General features: G+C 42.6%; 1 protein-coding gene across 1 annotated transcript in view; it reads right to left on the bottom strand.

Moving 5' to 3' along the window:
* jph1a (junctophilin 1a) overlaps positions 1-14,995 on the bottom strand; it is a 40,469-nt gene continuing 25,474 nt past the window's right edge. Inside the window, exons 5-7 of the mRNA XM_076290845.1 lie at positions 5,292-6,013; positions 3,862-3,958; positions 1-3,004 (exon numbers count right to left, since the gene is read on the bottom strand). Coding sequence (XP_076146960.1) covers positions 3,878-3,958; positions 5,292-6,013 — 803 coding nt within the window. The 3' untranslated portion in view covers positions 1-3,004; positions 3,862-3,877. The remainder of the gene's footprint in view (positions 3,005-3,861; positions 3,959-5,291; positions 6,014-14,995) is intronic.

Below are 14,995 nucleotides of genomic sequence, written 5' to 3'. Positions count from 1 at the left end.
TTTTATTGTTATATATAGACAAACATCTCCTTAGACTTAAACACCATTCAATAGTTTTTCTGGGTTTGGCGATATCAAAAGTCACTCAGTTCAACTTTGATTCCTAAGGTCCAATGAGAATCCTTTTTTATTAGTTACTGACTGTAAATGGCTTTCATTAATAGATACATCTGATATTTTCCGTCAAAGGTTGTGTGCATCATGTTGTTCATTATGAAATGAGTTATATCCTTTGTCAAAATACAGCTGAGTAAATCTTTAGAAAAATACCATAAATTCATTTGAGATGTTGGATTGTGCTCTGTAAAAATCCTTATAAATAGTATATAACCTTCACTGTATATAAATGTATTTCAACATGCAATGTTGCTTTTAAAAAAATACCTATATACCGTCTTTTAAATTTGTATGATGTTATGGTTCATAAGTCTTTGAAATCATAATCAAATGAATGAGGCCATTTACATTGCATTTCAAAGAAAAGAATAACAATAACAGCTTGCCAAATTACCATACTTCCCATCAACGTTGCTTGTATGCATAAAACATCATTGTTCTCAAGTAAAAACACTTCATCATGGCTGCCTCTTCAGATGCTGGCCCTTTACAGTACATCCACTGACACACACACACACACTTTCTCACACACAAACACACACAAACACACACACACACACACACACACACACTTTCTCACACACAAACACACACACTCACACAAACACACACTTTCTCACACACAAACACACACACTCACACAAACACACACACACACACACACACACACAATGCACAACCTTGCCTCTATACCTCAAGGCCACTACTCTACTCAAGAGGCGAGATGCACTGACACCAATTTCCAAAGATTTGATATATGCGCTGCCTACATATAAGAAATCATTTATGTCACATAATGTATCCTTCATAAACCATGCAAACTAGCAGTCAAATCAAAGGTGAGATAAAAGTTCACTTTTCATCAAAGCCCTTGTAAAGATAGATTTTTGACATGAATATTCTGAAACGATACATTGTCATAACGAGGCTGTTTGAACAGAATAAATTAATGTTTTTGAAGTGATAACATACAGAGAATGGTATCTTTTTAAATAAAGTGAAAAAAAAAACCCACCATGCTGCACCTGCAACAAAGAATACACTAAAACAAACACTAACATGACAAGAGAGAGCAAAAAAGAAAACATTTCTCTACTTGTAGTAACAGTCCATTTCCACACTACAGGTTAAGACAAAGACTTCTTTACTTTTTGAGGCTTTTTTCTCTTTCATTCGCATCCTCCTCTTGATTTGAGGTAAACAGTATAACTGTTAAAGACTTTAAAAGGCAACACTCTTACCCTAGGGTATGATATCTTCCTCGGCTCTACCTGATCGAATCACACACACAAATACTTTTTTTCTTTGGGTCTGCCAAAGCGCACTGAAACTCCTATTTCCCACAAATATATGCAAGCAAGCAGTGTCCCTCGACAAAAAAGGGGTTTCACATTGTCGTTAAATCACTAATAATCCACTTTCATAGTTCCACATCAGAGGCAGAAAAAGACAACAATCTCATGCAAAACTGTCTAAGCTTTGGCTATAAATACCATGACATAATTTATTTGATTCTCAAAATAAATAACATGTTTCTTTATTTTAATAATAAGACTTCAAATTCAGCTCTGTGGTGTTGAGTGTAGCCTTGTTTGCTGAAACAGTGTTGATTCGCACAACAATAAAACCAGTAGTCAATCTAAACAAGTTTCCCTTTTAAGTCAGAGCACAGCATTTCATTCTAGTTGTGTGATTAAAAACAAAATGATGCCAAGATGACTTCTACAAGAATTAAAATGATGACCATACTACAAACCTTTAGTTGGCAAAATATATAATCCATCTTTAAAAAAATAAAACATATTGCACATTTCTCAAAATTAGAATATCATCTCTTTGTGAAAGTTGTTGTTATACCAAACAAAAATCAACCAAAGAGGGAAGGACATTTGATGAAGGTAGTGATTCTTTTACATTTTTTTTTTGCCAATTTGCCATTGACTTCAATACAAAGCAAAACATGTAGAAATAAACTACAACAAGAAACAAAACAAAACAAAACCAACAGAAGAAAACAGAAGAATGAAAACTGTACCATGCAAGGGAGTGGGGTGGGGGTTGGTGTTGTCAAAGAAACCAAAGGAACCTTCCTAAGCTGCATGTAGTTGTGATGCTAGGTGAAATAGGTGGTGACGCTAGCTGACGATATAAGACTGGTGTGCCTGTGTGTGTGTCTTTGCATGTGTCTATGCATGCATGTGTGTGTGTGTGTGTGTGTGTGTTTGAGTGATTGTGTGTGTCTGTGTGTGTGTGTGACACGCCGCCCCTATCGCATACAGTTTCCTCTGGCGGGATTGGCTGGAACGCAATCCCGTGGCAACAATGTCCCCTGGACACGTTCCCCTGGCAGCCGAGAGCGGACACCTCCCCACTAAAACGTCAGATGGTAAAATAGTAAGGCAGCTGTTGGCTCCCGTCAGTTTCAAAGTGCATCTCTGAATGTTTCCAGTTAAGTCTCTCTCCCTCCCCTCCCTCCCTCTCTCTATTTCTCTCTCTCCCTCCCTCTCTTTCTCTCTCTCATTCCCTGGGTGCGAGGACAGATAGGGAAGCCATACACTTCAGAGGATTGGGCTTAGATCAGCAGATTCAACGTGATTTTTATGTTATTTTTTTTAATAGTTTATTCATTTTTTTCTTCATATAAATACAACTGTGTTTATATTTCTTCACCCCAACATTATCTCACTCCAGCTCTCACAGGACCCCCAAAGAGCCTCAAATCGTCAGGCAGGAAGCCGAACAGTCTCTTCGCTGGATGTTCCATGTCTCATGTATCTCCAGTGGTTCATGCTCATTCCAAAGCTCCTTTGGCCAATCCCGAGTCGCCCGACGCCATTTTGTTTCTTTAAAGGCCGTCGACACAACTGCAACGGTTTTCATGACTCCACTAAGGGGCCAAGATAAAGTTAAGACGGTTAGGTACATAGCAGTCTCTCGGGGACAAATATGATGTCGCAAGAGCTCACAGCTTGAACAGAACCTATTGAAATTGCAAACTAGGAAGACACAGAAAAAGAATACTACCACTAACAAAGCTATACCTATAGTGAGTTTGGCTAACAAGACTACCTTTAGGCTCCTCTTTCAGAAGGCATTATGATTGATTTATATATTTCAAATGTGTTTAATTGTATGTTCCCCAGGTCCTATGTTCCCCGGGTCCTATGTTCCCTGCTTTGTATGGGACCGGGGAACATAGGACCCTTTTTTAAAACCCTAACTATAACCCTAACCCTAATCCTAACCCTAACCCCGAGCGGGAAACATAGGACCCGGGGAACATAGGGATGACCCCGTGAAAACTAGCTGTTGCTGACTGGCTAGGGCAAGGTCCAGTTAGAGTATAAGTAAGCCTAGACTGCCTCACATTCAATCTGAGTGCACAGCAGCACATGGATTAATAGTATTATGACAAAATTTAAAAGAAGGTTGTGTGTTGGAATGTCAATACCCAGATAGCAACCGGGTGGCAGACCACTGTCAGCCCACTGGGGGCAGATCTGCTGGGATTTTGTTCATCAGTTTTCTGGCGGTGCGCTGGTGGGTTGCTGACAAATGCCCCAATATTTTGCCACTTTTGGTCTAAAATCTATTTCATTTATTCAGGTACTTCATCCACTTTTTTAAATATTTATGACAAGTTAAATTTAAAGAGATGGTACGCCACTGGTGGTCCACTATCTGCCACTATCTGATTTTGCTATCTGGGTAGCCTCTGTATGGTACATGAAATCATTAGCTTACCTCAAATTCCAGTGCATCATGTCAGGAAATGGACAAAAATAATTGCAAGGCCAATATTCAAAAGCATAACCATGGCAACCAATATTGAATTGGGACCCTGTAATGTCAAAACAGACAAAAGCAAAATGTCAAAAGGTGTAGAGAAAAATATCATTACTTTTTTTAAAGCTACATAATTGTGTTCTTTGTCTAGTATCTCTAAAGTACATGAACATCTTTATACAAAACAAACAAACCCTAAATCAAACGTTCTTGCCCAAACATAGTTTGAGTCCACTGCTATTTCTTCAGGCCTACTCATTCGCTTTCCAACCTACTGATGTCATTCCCACTGCTTCCATCGCCATGCGTATCCTCCATACCCACAGTATTCTACTCAATGTAGGAGGCAGAAAACTAGCTAGCACATTTTCAGATAAGTATAAAATCTGTTGCCTCTTTTTCAGCACGAGCTCCAAACCCTATTAGCACACCTGAGTATGAATGAGGACATGCTAACGGCGCTAACTTAGCTTGTAACATTATCGTCATGAGGACATGCTAACTGCGCTAACTTAAGTTGTAACACTATCGTCACTCCTAAAAGATAGTGAGATGTGAGATGCTACTGTATCTGATCATCTCAAGTCAAGTCTTAAAGCATGGCAAATCATCTCTCTTAATGCCTCAGCACACAGTCAATCATGTTCGCTGAACCACCCAGACACAGATGTGTTTACAGTTTGAGTGTGTTCTTATTTTACTTCGTCTTGGGATGAATACTAGCAATCCCAAAACAATAGATTAAGCTCTGTTGTAAGTTTGATATATTGTAAAGGCTGCACTCTATAGACCCTTTCAACAATAAAAACAAAAACAATGCTTGAACGTTCTATTTGGTTCCCAATCTACTTCCTCTGCATTAAGATAACATATGGAATGTTAAAACGGAAGCCTTGTGGGGCCAACTATTATGCTGATAATGGAACTCTCTTGAAAGGGTCTATAGAAATGCATGGGGTTAGTTTGTAACGCCAAAATGGCAGTTGTCTACGCGTATCACACCCCTTCCATGGCAAAATGTCGACATGTGAATACATTGAGCCAATCATGTGCTGTGTTGTGAATACATTGAGCCAGCCGCTGGAGCAAGATTGGTGTCGTGAAGCCTTGCACACGCGCATTTCTGCCGAAATAGATGCCTGATAAGTGCCCAAAAAGCATGGCCACCGAGTGGAGGCACTTGCCTAAAAGGACTTTGACTAAGCCTAGTCCTAGGTTACCCGTTATTCTAAATGGAAATCTCCTCTGTACTCCACATTCTCTTTTAGTCCAGGACTAGGCTTAAGGATTAGACTGGCCCTTTGAATATGAATCATGGGAACATGAGAACTCCCAAAAAGAAGGTGAGTGGATTTGGAGCTACAGTATAGCTCGGTTGGAGCACTTACTGACTCTTCCTCGACCACGTCGAGAATCTCCATGCTGGCTTTCTTGGTTTCTGACAGGCTCTTTGGCTTGATCGACTCCTGCTTCCTGAGCTTGGGGTCTGGCTTGGCCTCAGTCTTGGCTCCGGCTCCGGCTCCAGCTCCGGCGGGCGTGGGGGTCCTGAACTTGGGGGGCATGCGCGCCAGCTCGGACTGCGTGGGCTCCTCGGGCTCCTCTTCCTCAGGCTCCTCGGGCGGTGGCGCTGCCTTGACGGGCGTCTTGACGTAGTAGCTGTGGTACTGCCGCTGGCGGTGTAGCATGCCGTTGCTTTGCCTGTCCTGCTGCTCGGACTCTGGCTCGGCCGCCGCCTTTGGTGGTTTGGGGGGAGGCTCGTCATGCTGGCTGTGGAAGGACACCTGCGCATGCGGCGGAGCGGGCACGACTTTGGCGACCTCGGCGGTGATGGCGGCTCTCTCTTCCTTGCTGATCTTACGGCTTACGCCGGAGACGCTCTGGTCTTTGCTGATCTTGCGTGTCGCGGCGGCACTCTGATCCTTGCTGATCTTGCGCGCCACGCTGCTGTTGGCGAGTGCGGGGGCTTTCTTGGTGGGTGAGGGGGGCGCTGAGACACCCGGACTCAGGGCAGGGGAGTCCGGATCTACCTCTTTCTTCTTCTCGTTCTCCACCGGGACTTCAACAGGAGTCTCCATAGGCTCTGCAAATCTCTGCTTGACATAGTCAAGGCCTTTGAGAAGACAAAAAGACAGGGAGAGAGAGTGGGAGGGGGAGGGGGAGAGAGAGAGAGGAGAGAGAGAAGAAAACACACATTTACACACCAACCAACATATCAGGCTGTCATGTTTGTGCAGGCAGTGACACGAGAGATTACAGACCCATCATCAGTGGGAGCCAAGACGTGTAATCCTTGCTTCTCACACGCTGTCCAAGAACGTAGATTAGTGGGACGCAAGCATGCTACTATTCCCACTGATGAGAGTCCAGGCACGGGCGTCCTGCCGGCCTCTCGCGCTCCAGGCTTTAAGTAGCCATACTAATGTGAGCAACTCCTCACCGGCATCCCAGTAATGTCACACAGGGCTCTGCTTGTTTCGGCCAAAGCTGTACAAACCCTCAGTCTTAAGTTATGCAACTGTGGGGTGCAGCGACTTTGATCTTCCTGAGATATGTTTGCCCTTCAGTATGAAGCAATGAAATCGCCTGTGCTCAGTTAAGCAAAGTGCAATCATTAAAGGCGTTTAGAAGACTAAGCTATGGATTCGCTGCATGCTACCACAGAGACTGGGATAGAGCTGCTCGTTAATCTATCTCCTAAAGTGAACAGTTAATCAATATTTTAAAAAACGCATACACAGACACACAAACATGCACACAAGCACGCACACACACACACATACAAAGACACACATTTGCTTTTGAGATCATGCGTTTGAGAACTGAAAATAGATTTTATGATAGCAGATAGTGGCAGAAAATAAAACAGATCCATACCAAATGAAAATAACTTTTATGTTTAGTAAAATTAGAGATGCTCAGAGTTGTATAGGTACCTTCCTTTAATGCAACAGTACAACTTGTACATGTTAAAAACTGTCAAAGCGACCTTTGGCCTTCATAAACTCTAGACATACCATGGCATTGACAAATCAAAGTCAATTAAATTATGCCTCCGCATTGCTGAACCAAATGCCATCCCTGAAATGTACAGCTGGGTACAAGCAATCGTGCATTGGCATAATGGGTTTTTATAAGAAGTCTGTCGGTTACTGATCACTTAATCCCCAGAAATGTTACGGTGGACTCAACTTTATAATTTACTGATCACCAATAGCAGCTAGCCAATGCTAACTACAAAGAGGGTGAGCAAATCTACTGTTGATGGAGCTTATAGTCGAACATAGCTTCAGTCTACAACTTGATAAGAGGTCTTACATAAGGCTGGTTGTGTGTCTGGTGAGGTTTTTTTCCAGACCCTTCTCAGTTGTACTACCCATGCATGACTCACACATTAGCGGACGGTACCATAACATAACAAGGTTTGCAACAGTATCATTATTGCACACCTCAAAACATTACAGACACTTCACTGAGTGATATCTTCAGGGGCTTGTTCTTCTTTAATTTTGAGTAGTCTACTACGTGTTTGTGTTTTAGAAATATTTAAATACAATGATCTTGTCACTGCTGGGCAGCATGTTAAAAAACCAAACCCATTTATCGCTAATATTTGAGAGTCTTCTGGAGCATTATATGCTTACCTTACAAGATTAAATCAGATAAATGGAATGCTTAACTGGAATGACTAATCAAACATAATAAGGTTGTGTTTCATACAAAAGTAGACTGGTTTATGTAATTGTAATGTAATATGGTTTGATAAATTGGACAGTCTTGACTTTCCCTTTTTTACAGTGTAGAGACAAGATCCTAAATAAAACCTGGATAGCATAAGGGATGATTAGTGAGGGTCAGTCCCTCCAACATCAAGTCCAGCAGGTTGTTTTCTTCATGTTGCATTTCAGATATTTGGCTCCTTATTGCATTATTCCTTTACATTTGAAATGTTCAACACTGCATTAATTTTGTCTTTTATCAGAGCACGGGAAAGCACATAAAAAAACGAAGTGCACATATCTAAAACATCTGAGGCTCTTTAAATGGCGCTGCAGAGTGTGCATCTCATGTAGTGGTTGATGGCTGCCTGACTCCCCGTTGGGGCCAGCAGAACTAGCACCGCGAAACCACACAGATACATAACATCGCTGCAATATCTCTAAACTCATATACATTTATGTCCCAGTGTTGGGGAGAGGAGGTAGAAGCAATATCTGTGGAGATAGTCACCACATTTCATGTGGAGTAAAGAGACATTGGGGGAGCTTGTGATTCACTTCCAGCTGTCATAACCAGGGCATGGCTCATATTTCCCTGTGTTTGGTTATTAAGGCGCATTATTGTAAAGTGCGCCCTCTGTCCCACTGGGGTTGGGGGTGGGCGGGCTTTTCATAAGAATACTGCTTTTGTTCCGGATGTGGGGGACAGCCTCGCAGAGGATAATCCCAGACCTGCTTTCTGGTTCAGTGGGCAGACAGGGGGCAGAGGGTGGCTGGGTGGGCAGTGGGGAGCTGGTATGATAGATTGGCCCGTTTAAATCCTCCAGAGCATCTCACTGCTGCTGACCTTAATTTCACATGAATGGCCGTAATGAGAGGGGTCCATCTGAAGTGAGGTATAGTGGGTCATGCATGGTGGTGCATGGGGTGGGCTGGAGTGATCTAAGGCAGAGGCCTAACGAACCATGGCACGTTATGAGAATTATAGCACATCTGTTACCTGTGGAGATGAGGCTGGTGTGCTGGTGTTGTCAAGGAGAGGCACGAGGCAGTCAAATCAAAGGGAGGTGGAGCGCAACCACCAATAGGACTCATATGACACATTCCTCCTGTCAATGTGCGGTGGCACGGTTGGTTGTGTATGGTTACAGTATAACCAAAATGAAATTAATAGAACATAAAATGATAGGTCTTTATGATAAAAATGTACCTCCAATGATAAGTTAGACATTAGTATGTCATCTACATATATAATGAAAAATAGTGGACCACTAAGCTCTAACGTTTTGAATCTTTTAATCTGAAGCAACGATGCTAAACAGTGATGTCATCACTGGTCAGTAGCTTGTTGACAAGGATTTTTATTTCTCTGTCACATGGAGATAAAAGTATAATTTGTTTGGCAACAATATCCAAATGCCTGTGTCACTTAGTCTAAAAACAGCTGTGTTGTTAAAGATGCAGTCCAGTTTTGGGAAAGGTTGATGCTATTTGATCTCAACAGCCAAATCAACCACTCCCTTCATGCTCTTGAATGACTGTGCTGATTGGCTTGGATAGTTTATAGTTTGGTTCAAGCCACTATATTTGTTTTTTATTTACATGGCCATGTTAATGCAGGTATGAGTTTATTTTAGTGCAAAAACTGAACAACTAGAGGACCATAATGACTTATTTGTTGAATATGACAGCAAGGTAAATGGGACTGGAATAGAATGCTGCACCTTTAAACATATTTTTTGAAATAATGATTCAACTATATCAGAAAAATGTACTAAGTCAATGTTTTGTAACATGCAGTAATCTTTACATAAGAAGTACACTGAAATACATGGGTGCATTGTACCTCTGGCTACTTCAAACAAAGTGAGATGCAGACCTCCTTTGTGTCAACTCTTGAGCACATCTGATAAATATGCCTTATCATCTCAATTTGTACTTCCATTTACTCTGTATGTTACACTCCTCCACCTCAGTGGTGATGCATGGCAGTCTTAGCTGACACAAACACAAGGGCAGATGGGACAAGAGCCGACCCTTTTGTTTGCTTGTATTACAGATTACACACGACGGGCGACACTTGAGTGGATGGGTGTGTGTGTGTACACACACACACACACGCGCTTCTCATGCAGATTGGGCCACTGCCTCATTCGTTGTCTTCAGTTTTGCATTCATTTTGAATAGGCCTTCAGAGGGAAAAAAAACCCCCAAACAAAACCAATACAAAACAAAAAACAAATGAGAGACTGGCTCACATGCTGTGGCATGTGAGGCGAGGGCTTGGTAATGTATGAGGCTATTAATCTCCTTAAATGTGCCCTGTGACTGACATCAGCTGTCTAATACCCTTGTATGATACTGTATGTGATAGATAAAGCTCTGGGTTAAACAAATACATGTGGCTCACAGGCTAAACTAGACTCAGAACTGGACTGACTGTTATCGCTGTCATTCTGGACACTGCCACTAATAAAAATGCCCATCCTCTGGACTGGCTGTGACTCATGCCTTTGTTGAAATAAGACATCAATACCTCAAGGTGACCCCCAACTTACAAGTCTGTGTGTGTGAATGTGTGTGAGTTGTAAAATCCCTGATGGGGGTCACAAAAACACTGTCTGGCTGCAGTCTGAGTGTGTGTGTGTTGATGTGACTAACCCAAGGATCAGGGGCCACTTAGCCTGTCATATATCCCATACATCACTTGTTTGATATAGGCTTGAGTTTTTTTGTGAGACTTGTATATAAATGCTTGTGTGTACTGTATGTGTAAGTGAGGAAGTAACTGTGAGAGTGTTAGTGACTACTTTGGTTATGGTTACTTAGCATAGTTTTAACAGATTTTAACAGTGTCTGTGTCGGTAAGTTTTAGTAATGTACTTTAAGTATGTACAGTATGTTGTAGTACATGGAGATACTGTAAACGTCTTACCTTCTGTATGTACATGTAAACCTGTGTTAGTAGTGTACTACACAGTAGTGTGCTTTCAGTGAAATTTGTGTAGAAACTCCCTAATCCTTATATATGTGTGTGTCTTCATGTGTGTATCTGGGTGTTTTTTTTCTATCCGTTTGTCTGTATGTATGCAAGTGTGTGTGTGTGTGTGTGTGTGTGTGTATGTATATGCATGCTGGCGTGTGTGTGTCTCTCTGCAGATGGCCCCGGCTGAAGGAATGGACAGCTGTAGTGAGTCAGTCAGTCCATCCATCCAGGCCCCAGAGCTCAGCCACTGCAGCTTCTTAGCTCGGCCATCCCAGCTATGTCTCCAGGGCTGGCCCCGTAAGGACACATTGGGGCCAAATATAGCTTGATTAACATCTCTCTATAAACTTCATGCAGTGCGGTCATGGCCAGCCTTTCGCACTGGGGGGTAGACAGGAACACAAGCACACGCACACACACACACACACACACACACACACACACACACACACACACATGCGGCCTCAGAAAGGTCAATGTCTACAAAGAAAAGAGATCTGGTCCAGATTTGATATCAATTAGATGGCTGCTATAACACACCTCACACCAAATGAGGCTGAAGGCATAGACTGTAACTTTTTTGTCAAAAAACAAGACGATGTAACCTCAAGGGAAGCATCTCCCAGTATTACTGGTTATTTAACTTTTTATGCTTCTCTCCTTGAGCTCTTGTTATGTGTTGGTTCACATTTTGGGGGCTACACCAATTTGGTCAAGAAATACATTGAAAACAAGTGAAAGAAGGAATCAAAATGCATGGGAGAAACATAAACAACTGTCAGGATCACACTCGCAACCAGTTCCTTAACCACCAACAATAATAGCTGAATGTACCTTTAGTAGTTGCTGTTGTCTTAAGCCTAGAGAAGGTAGGCTACGTCTGATCACTGTACAGATTACCTGAGCTAGGGGAAAATGGAGTGTTGTCCATTTTAGAATCAGCCTGTGTGTTTTATCTAATGCCTGTGTGCCTGTTTGAATAGCGCACATCCCTTCACTGTGATAATCCGATGTAAAACTGAAACATCAATTACAACGCAAGCAGCAGTGTTGCCTCTTTTTAAAGGGGGACATTTTGTTGCTCTTGGAAGAGCACTGTAAGCTTCGCCAGGGCCAAGTCTTTGTAGTGGAGATTGTCGAGGGCCCGTTCAGATTATGTGGGAAAGTCTCCCAAGTTTATCTTCACACCGTAGAGCATTGGATTTCATACACTTGCATCATCCTCTCCTTTGTAGACTAAAAGAGCTTCTCCTCAGAGCCTTTCACACTATAGCGGTCTTCCCTGGCTAAAGTAAAGACCCAGCAACTGACTGTAAAGCAACAGACTGGCTCTGATCAAATTTGTAATCATGCAAGAGGTTGACATCTTCGATAGGAAGATTTTAAATGTATACATTTAAAAATATCTTATAAGTACTTCACATCCATGGATGGTAGGCATTGTTGAAGGGTTTTTCCAGTCTACTGTATGTCTATCTGTATGGAATTTTTCACACAGCTAAAAATACCTTCTCTTTTTTCCCCAGACTCTATATTTAAGCATAGGAATGCTGTCTGATAGGAAGTGTTTACATTAAACAGAGGAGTTGCCAGAACATGACAAATGATTAAGGGCACACTTACTAGCCCTGTGTCCAGGGCATCTATTCTTTCACAACATACTGCACTATATAGTGAATATATATATGAGGTGGAGTGGATGGTCTCTGAACACATGGTAGGATGCTTAATTCATAGATTTAGTAGGTTCTCATCTTGATTCATAGATTTATAATATCAGTTAAACACACAATCTAACATATTGCTATCTTAATGTATAGAAATGTATGAGAATGAATGAATATCACACAGCTACCATCGAACCAGTCTATTATAACCTCATTACACTCCGTGTAATCCCTGACACTGTGAAAGGGCCCCAGGTGTGTGTGTGTGTGTGTGCATGGTGTGTGCTAGGAAACATTACCGCCTGTTTTCCAAACCACAAACAACAAGCCGTCTTTGTCCTCTGGGTCTCTTGTTCATTTCCAGGGTGTCTGTCCAAAGGCCCCTCATTGTCTGTGTGTTACTCACCCTCTCTTCTGGCACCCCTTGGCAGTGAGCCACCGCAGAATCACACATGGGGCACAACTCAGCTGCACTTCAGAGCACAGAGGCTAAATGCTGCTAGCGGTTAGCCTGCTGGCTAAGTACAGTACGTGCTCATACTGACTACTTTTTTTTTTCTTCCTCATCTTTTGCTAGCCTGTAAAAATGGTGTTGACTGACTCTCACAAGTAAACCAGCATCGGATAGTCGGCTTATATAGCCGTATAAACATTGCCATGATTACATTGTAGGAATGTAGTTGTGACAGACATACTTCCAGACATTCCTCTGGCTGATCTAGCAAATTTGAATAATAGTGCTAGCTTCAAAAGGGCTTGGTAGCCACTCTACAGCCCTGAGTCACTGGTGAAAACCATGGCTTCTGGTGGTTCCAGTCACAACAAAACCGAAGCGGGGGAATACCTGCCAGCTAAGTCTTCCTGAAGGCTTTGTTTGCGCACTTAGAGACTTTAACTGTAGCCATAGAAACAGAACTGTGCAGATCCGTTCAAACATTTATCTCTCCCCAGAAACACACCAGTCCTTTTCAGCATGGGAGAGGGGGAGGATGAAGGTGTATTCCAGTTAACAATATACAGGAAAGCAACCAGCTTAACACGAGTATCTTATTCAATATTTCAAGGAGATGCAGTTGAATATGTTGCTGAGATACATGTTTAAGCTCTGCATCATGACTTAAATTGATCAAACATAAATGTACAATAGTATCAGAATTGATGAAATAAATAGGTTATCATTCTGTTAAAGGAATCAAATGTCACTTTCATCTTGTAGATCTTGTCCACATTATTTGTGTGAGGGTTATTCTAGAGACTATTTAGTTTGCCTTGACTCCAAAGCAGACACAATAGGAGTAAGGGCAAAGGTGCCATGACAGAGAGAGAGAGAGAGAGAGAGAGAGAGAGAGAGAGAGAGAGAGAGAGAGAGAGAGAGAGAGAGAGAGAGAGAGAGAGAGAGAGGTGGAAGGGTGAGAGACAGATGGAGGGAGAGTGAGGTTTAACACATGGCAAACACCAACAGAACGAAAGCCAATTCAATAACTCGGCCAAATCATTTTGCTAGCTTAATATCATGAGCAAACATGGGTGGACCAGCAGCACACCATAGCTTTGCTTCATGCCCGAGACACTCTGCCCATTGCCCATCTTTAGTAGTCATTGCCCCTCATTCAAATTAGGGCCTTGGGACTTCAGAGTGGCGTCATCCCCATCAGCCCCAGCTTGCATGACTCAGTCCAGTGACAAACCACAACCCTGCCATAGCAGGTGCTCTGGTGGTCAGACGGGCTTTGGTGCCAAGAGCCATGTGGCCCTGAGAGGCGATAAGGTGTTGTTGACGTGGCCCCCAGGGGCCCCCGCGGCCCTTATCTGAACATGAACGTGCGTGGCGTGAGCTGTATGGCCTCTTTACTGGCATGGCTCACATTCCCTCTCCCGACCCTGCTGGTGATGTGACGCTACATGGCACTATGTGACGTGGGTTCAGGTTAGCGCCTTGGGTGTTTTTTTTTATTAGGAGAGACCACTCAAGCAAGACTGAAGCTCAAACACACTTAAGCACGTCGACAGCTCCCACACACTAACACACACACACACACACACACACACTAACACACGACTGCATCTCACACACACGCAGGTCTACTCACACATCTGCAGGCACATCTAACTCTCACACCTGCTCAGTAGTAGTTCAACAGTCTGCACTTCGTTGCTGTTTCCAGATTTCATTTTAGCTCAGCTTTGTTTTATTACTAAGGTCTTCAGTAACACCTTACTTTAGTGGCCTGCTCACAGAGATTTGGGACTTCAGAGAAGATTCATGTTCCTTAAGTCTTAACCATGAATTGTAGGCAACAGAGTGTAAACAGATAGTTTGTTAATAATCTAATCTGTGGGCGGACTCTCCAAGTAAAGTATGACCAGTTCTTTTTGGTTTGAAAACATGTACTGTATACATGTACAGTATGAACTCTCCCTGACACTGTTATGATAAACATACAGTAGAAGATTCATACTGTGCAGCATGCACTATGGCCATATGCACTACTGAGACTTAAAGGGGTGGTTCAGGATTTTGGACATAAGACCTCATTTCCAAGTAAGCAAGTGTGATATTCATCAGTGGAGACCGTTTTCAACACGTTTCATCCAGTCCTTGTAATTGCAGAGTTCGCAGGTGCTAGGCTAGCGCAAGTCAACGGTATGTGCTAGCCTGCCACTAAAGACAGTCTTACCCACTCCAAAGTACATCCGAGGCAAATTCCAGACAATCGATGTAA

Source organism: Alosa pseudoharengus, unplaced genomic scaffold, assembly GCF_046254945.1.
Source record: "Alosa pseudoharengus isolate Yale_2024_CS ecotype anadromous, Long Island Sound unplaced genomic scaffold, YU_APseudo_1.1 YU_APseudo_1.1_scf_18, whole genome shotgun sequence".
NCBI classification, from domain to species: Eukaryota; Metazoa; Chordata; class Actinopteri; order Clupeiformes; family Clupeidae; genus Alosa; species Alosa pseudoharengus.
The sequence above is the reverse complement of the archived record's forward strand: the minus strand, read 5'-3'. Positions and strand labels throughout refer to the sequence as shown.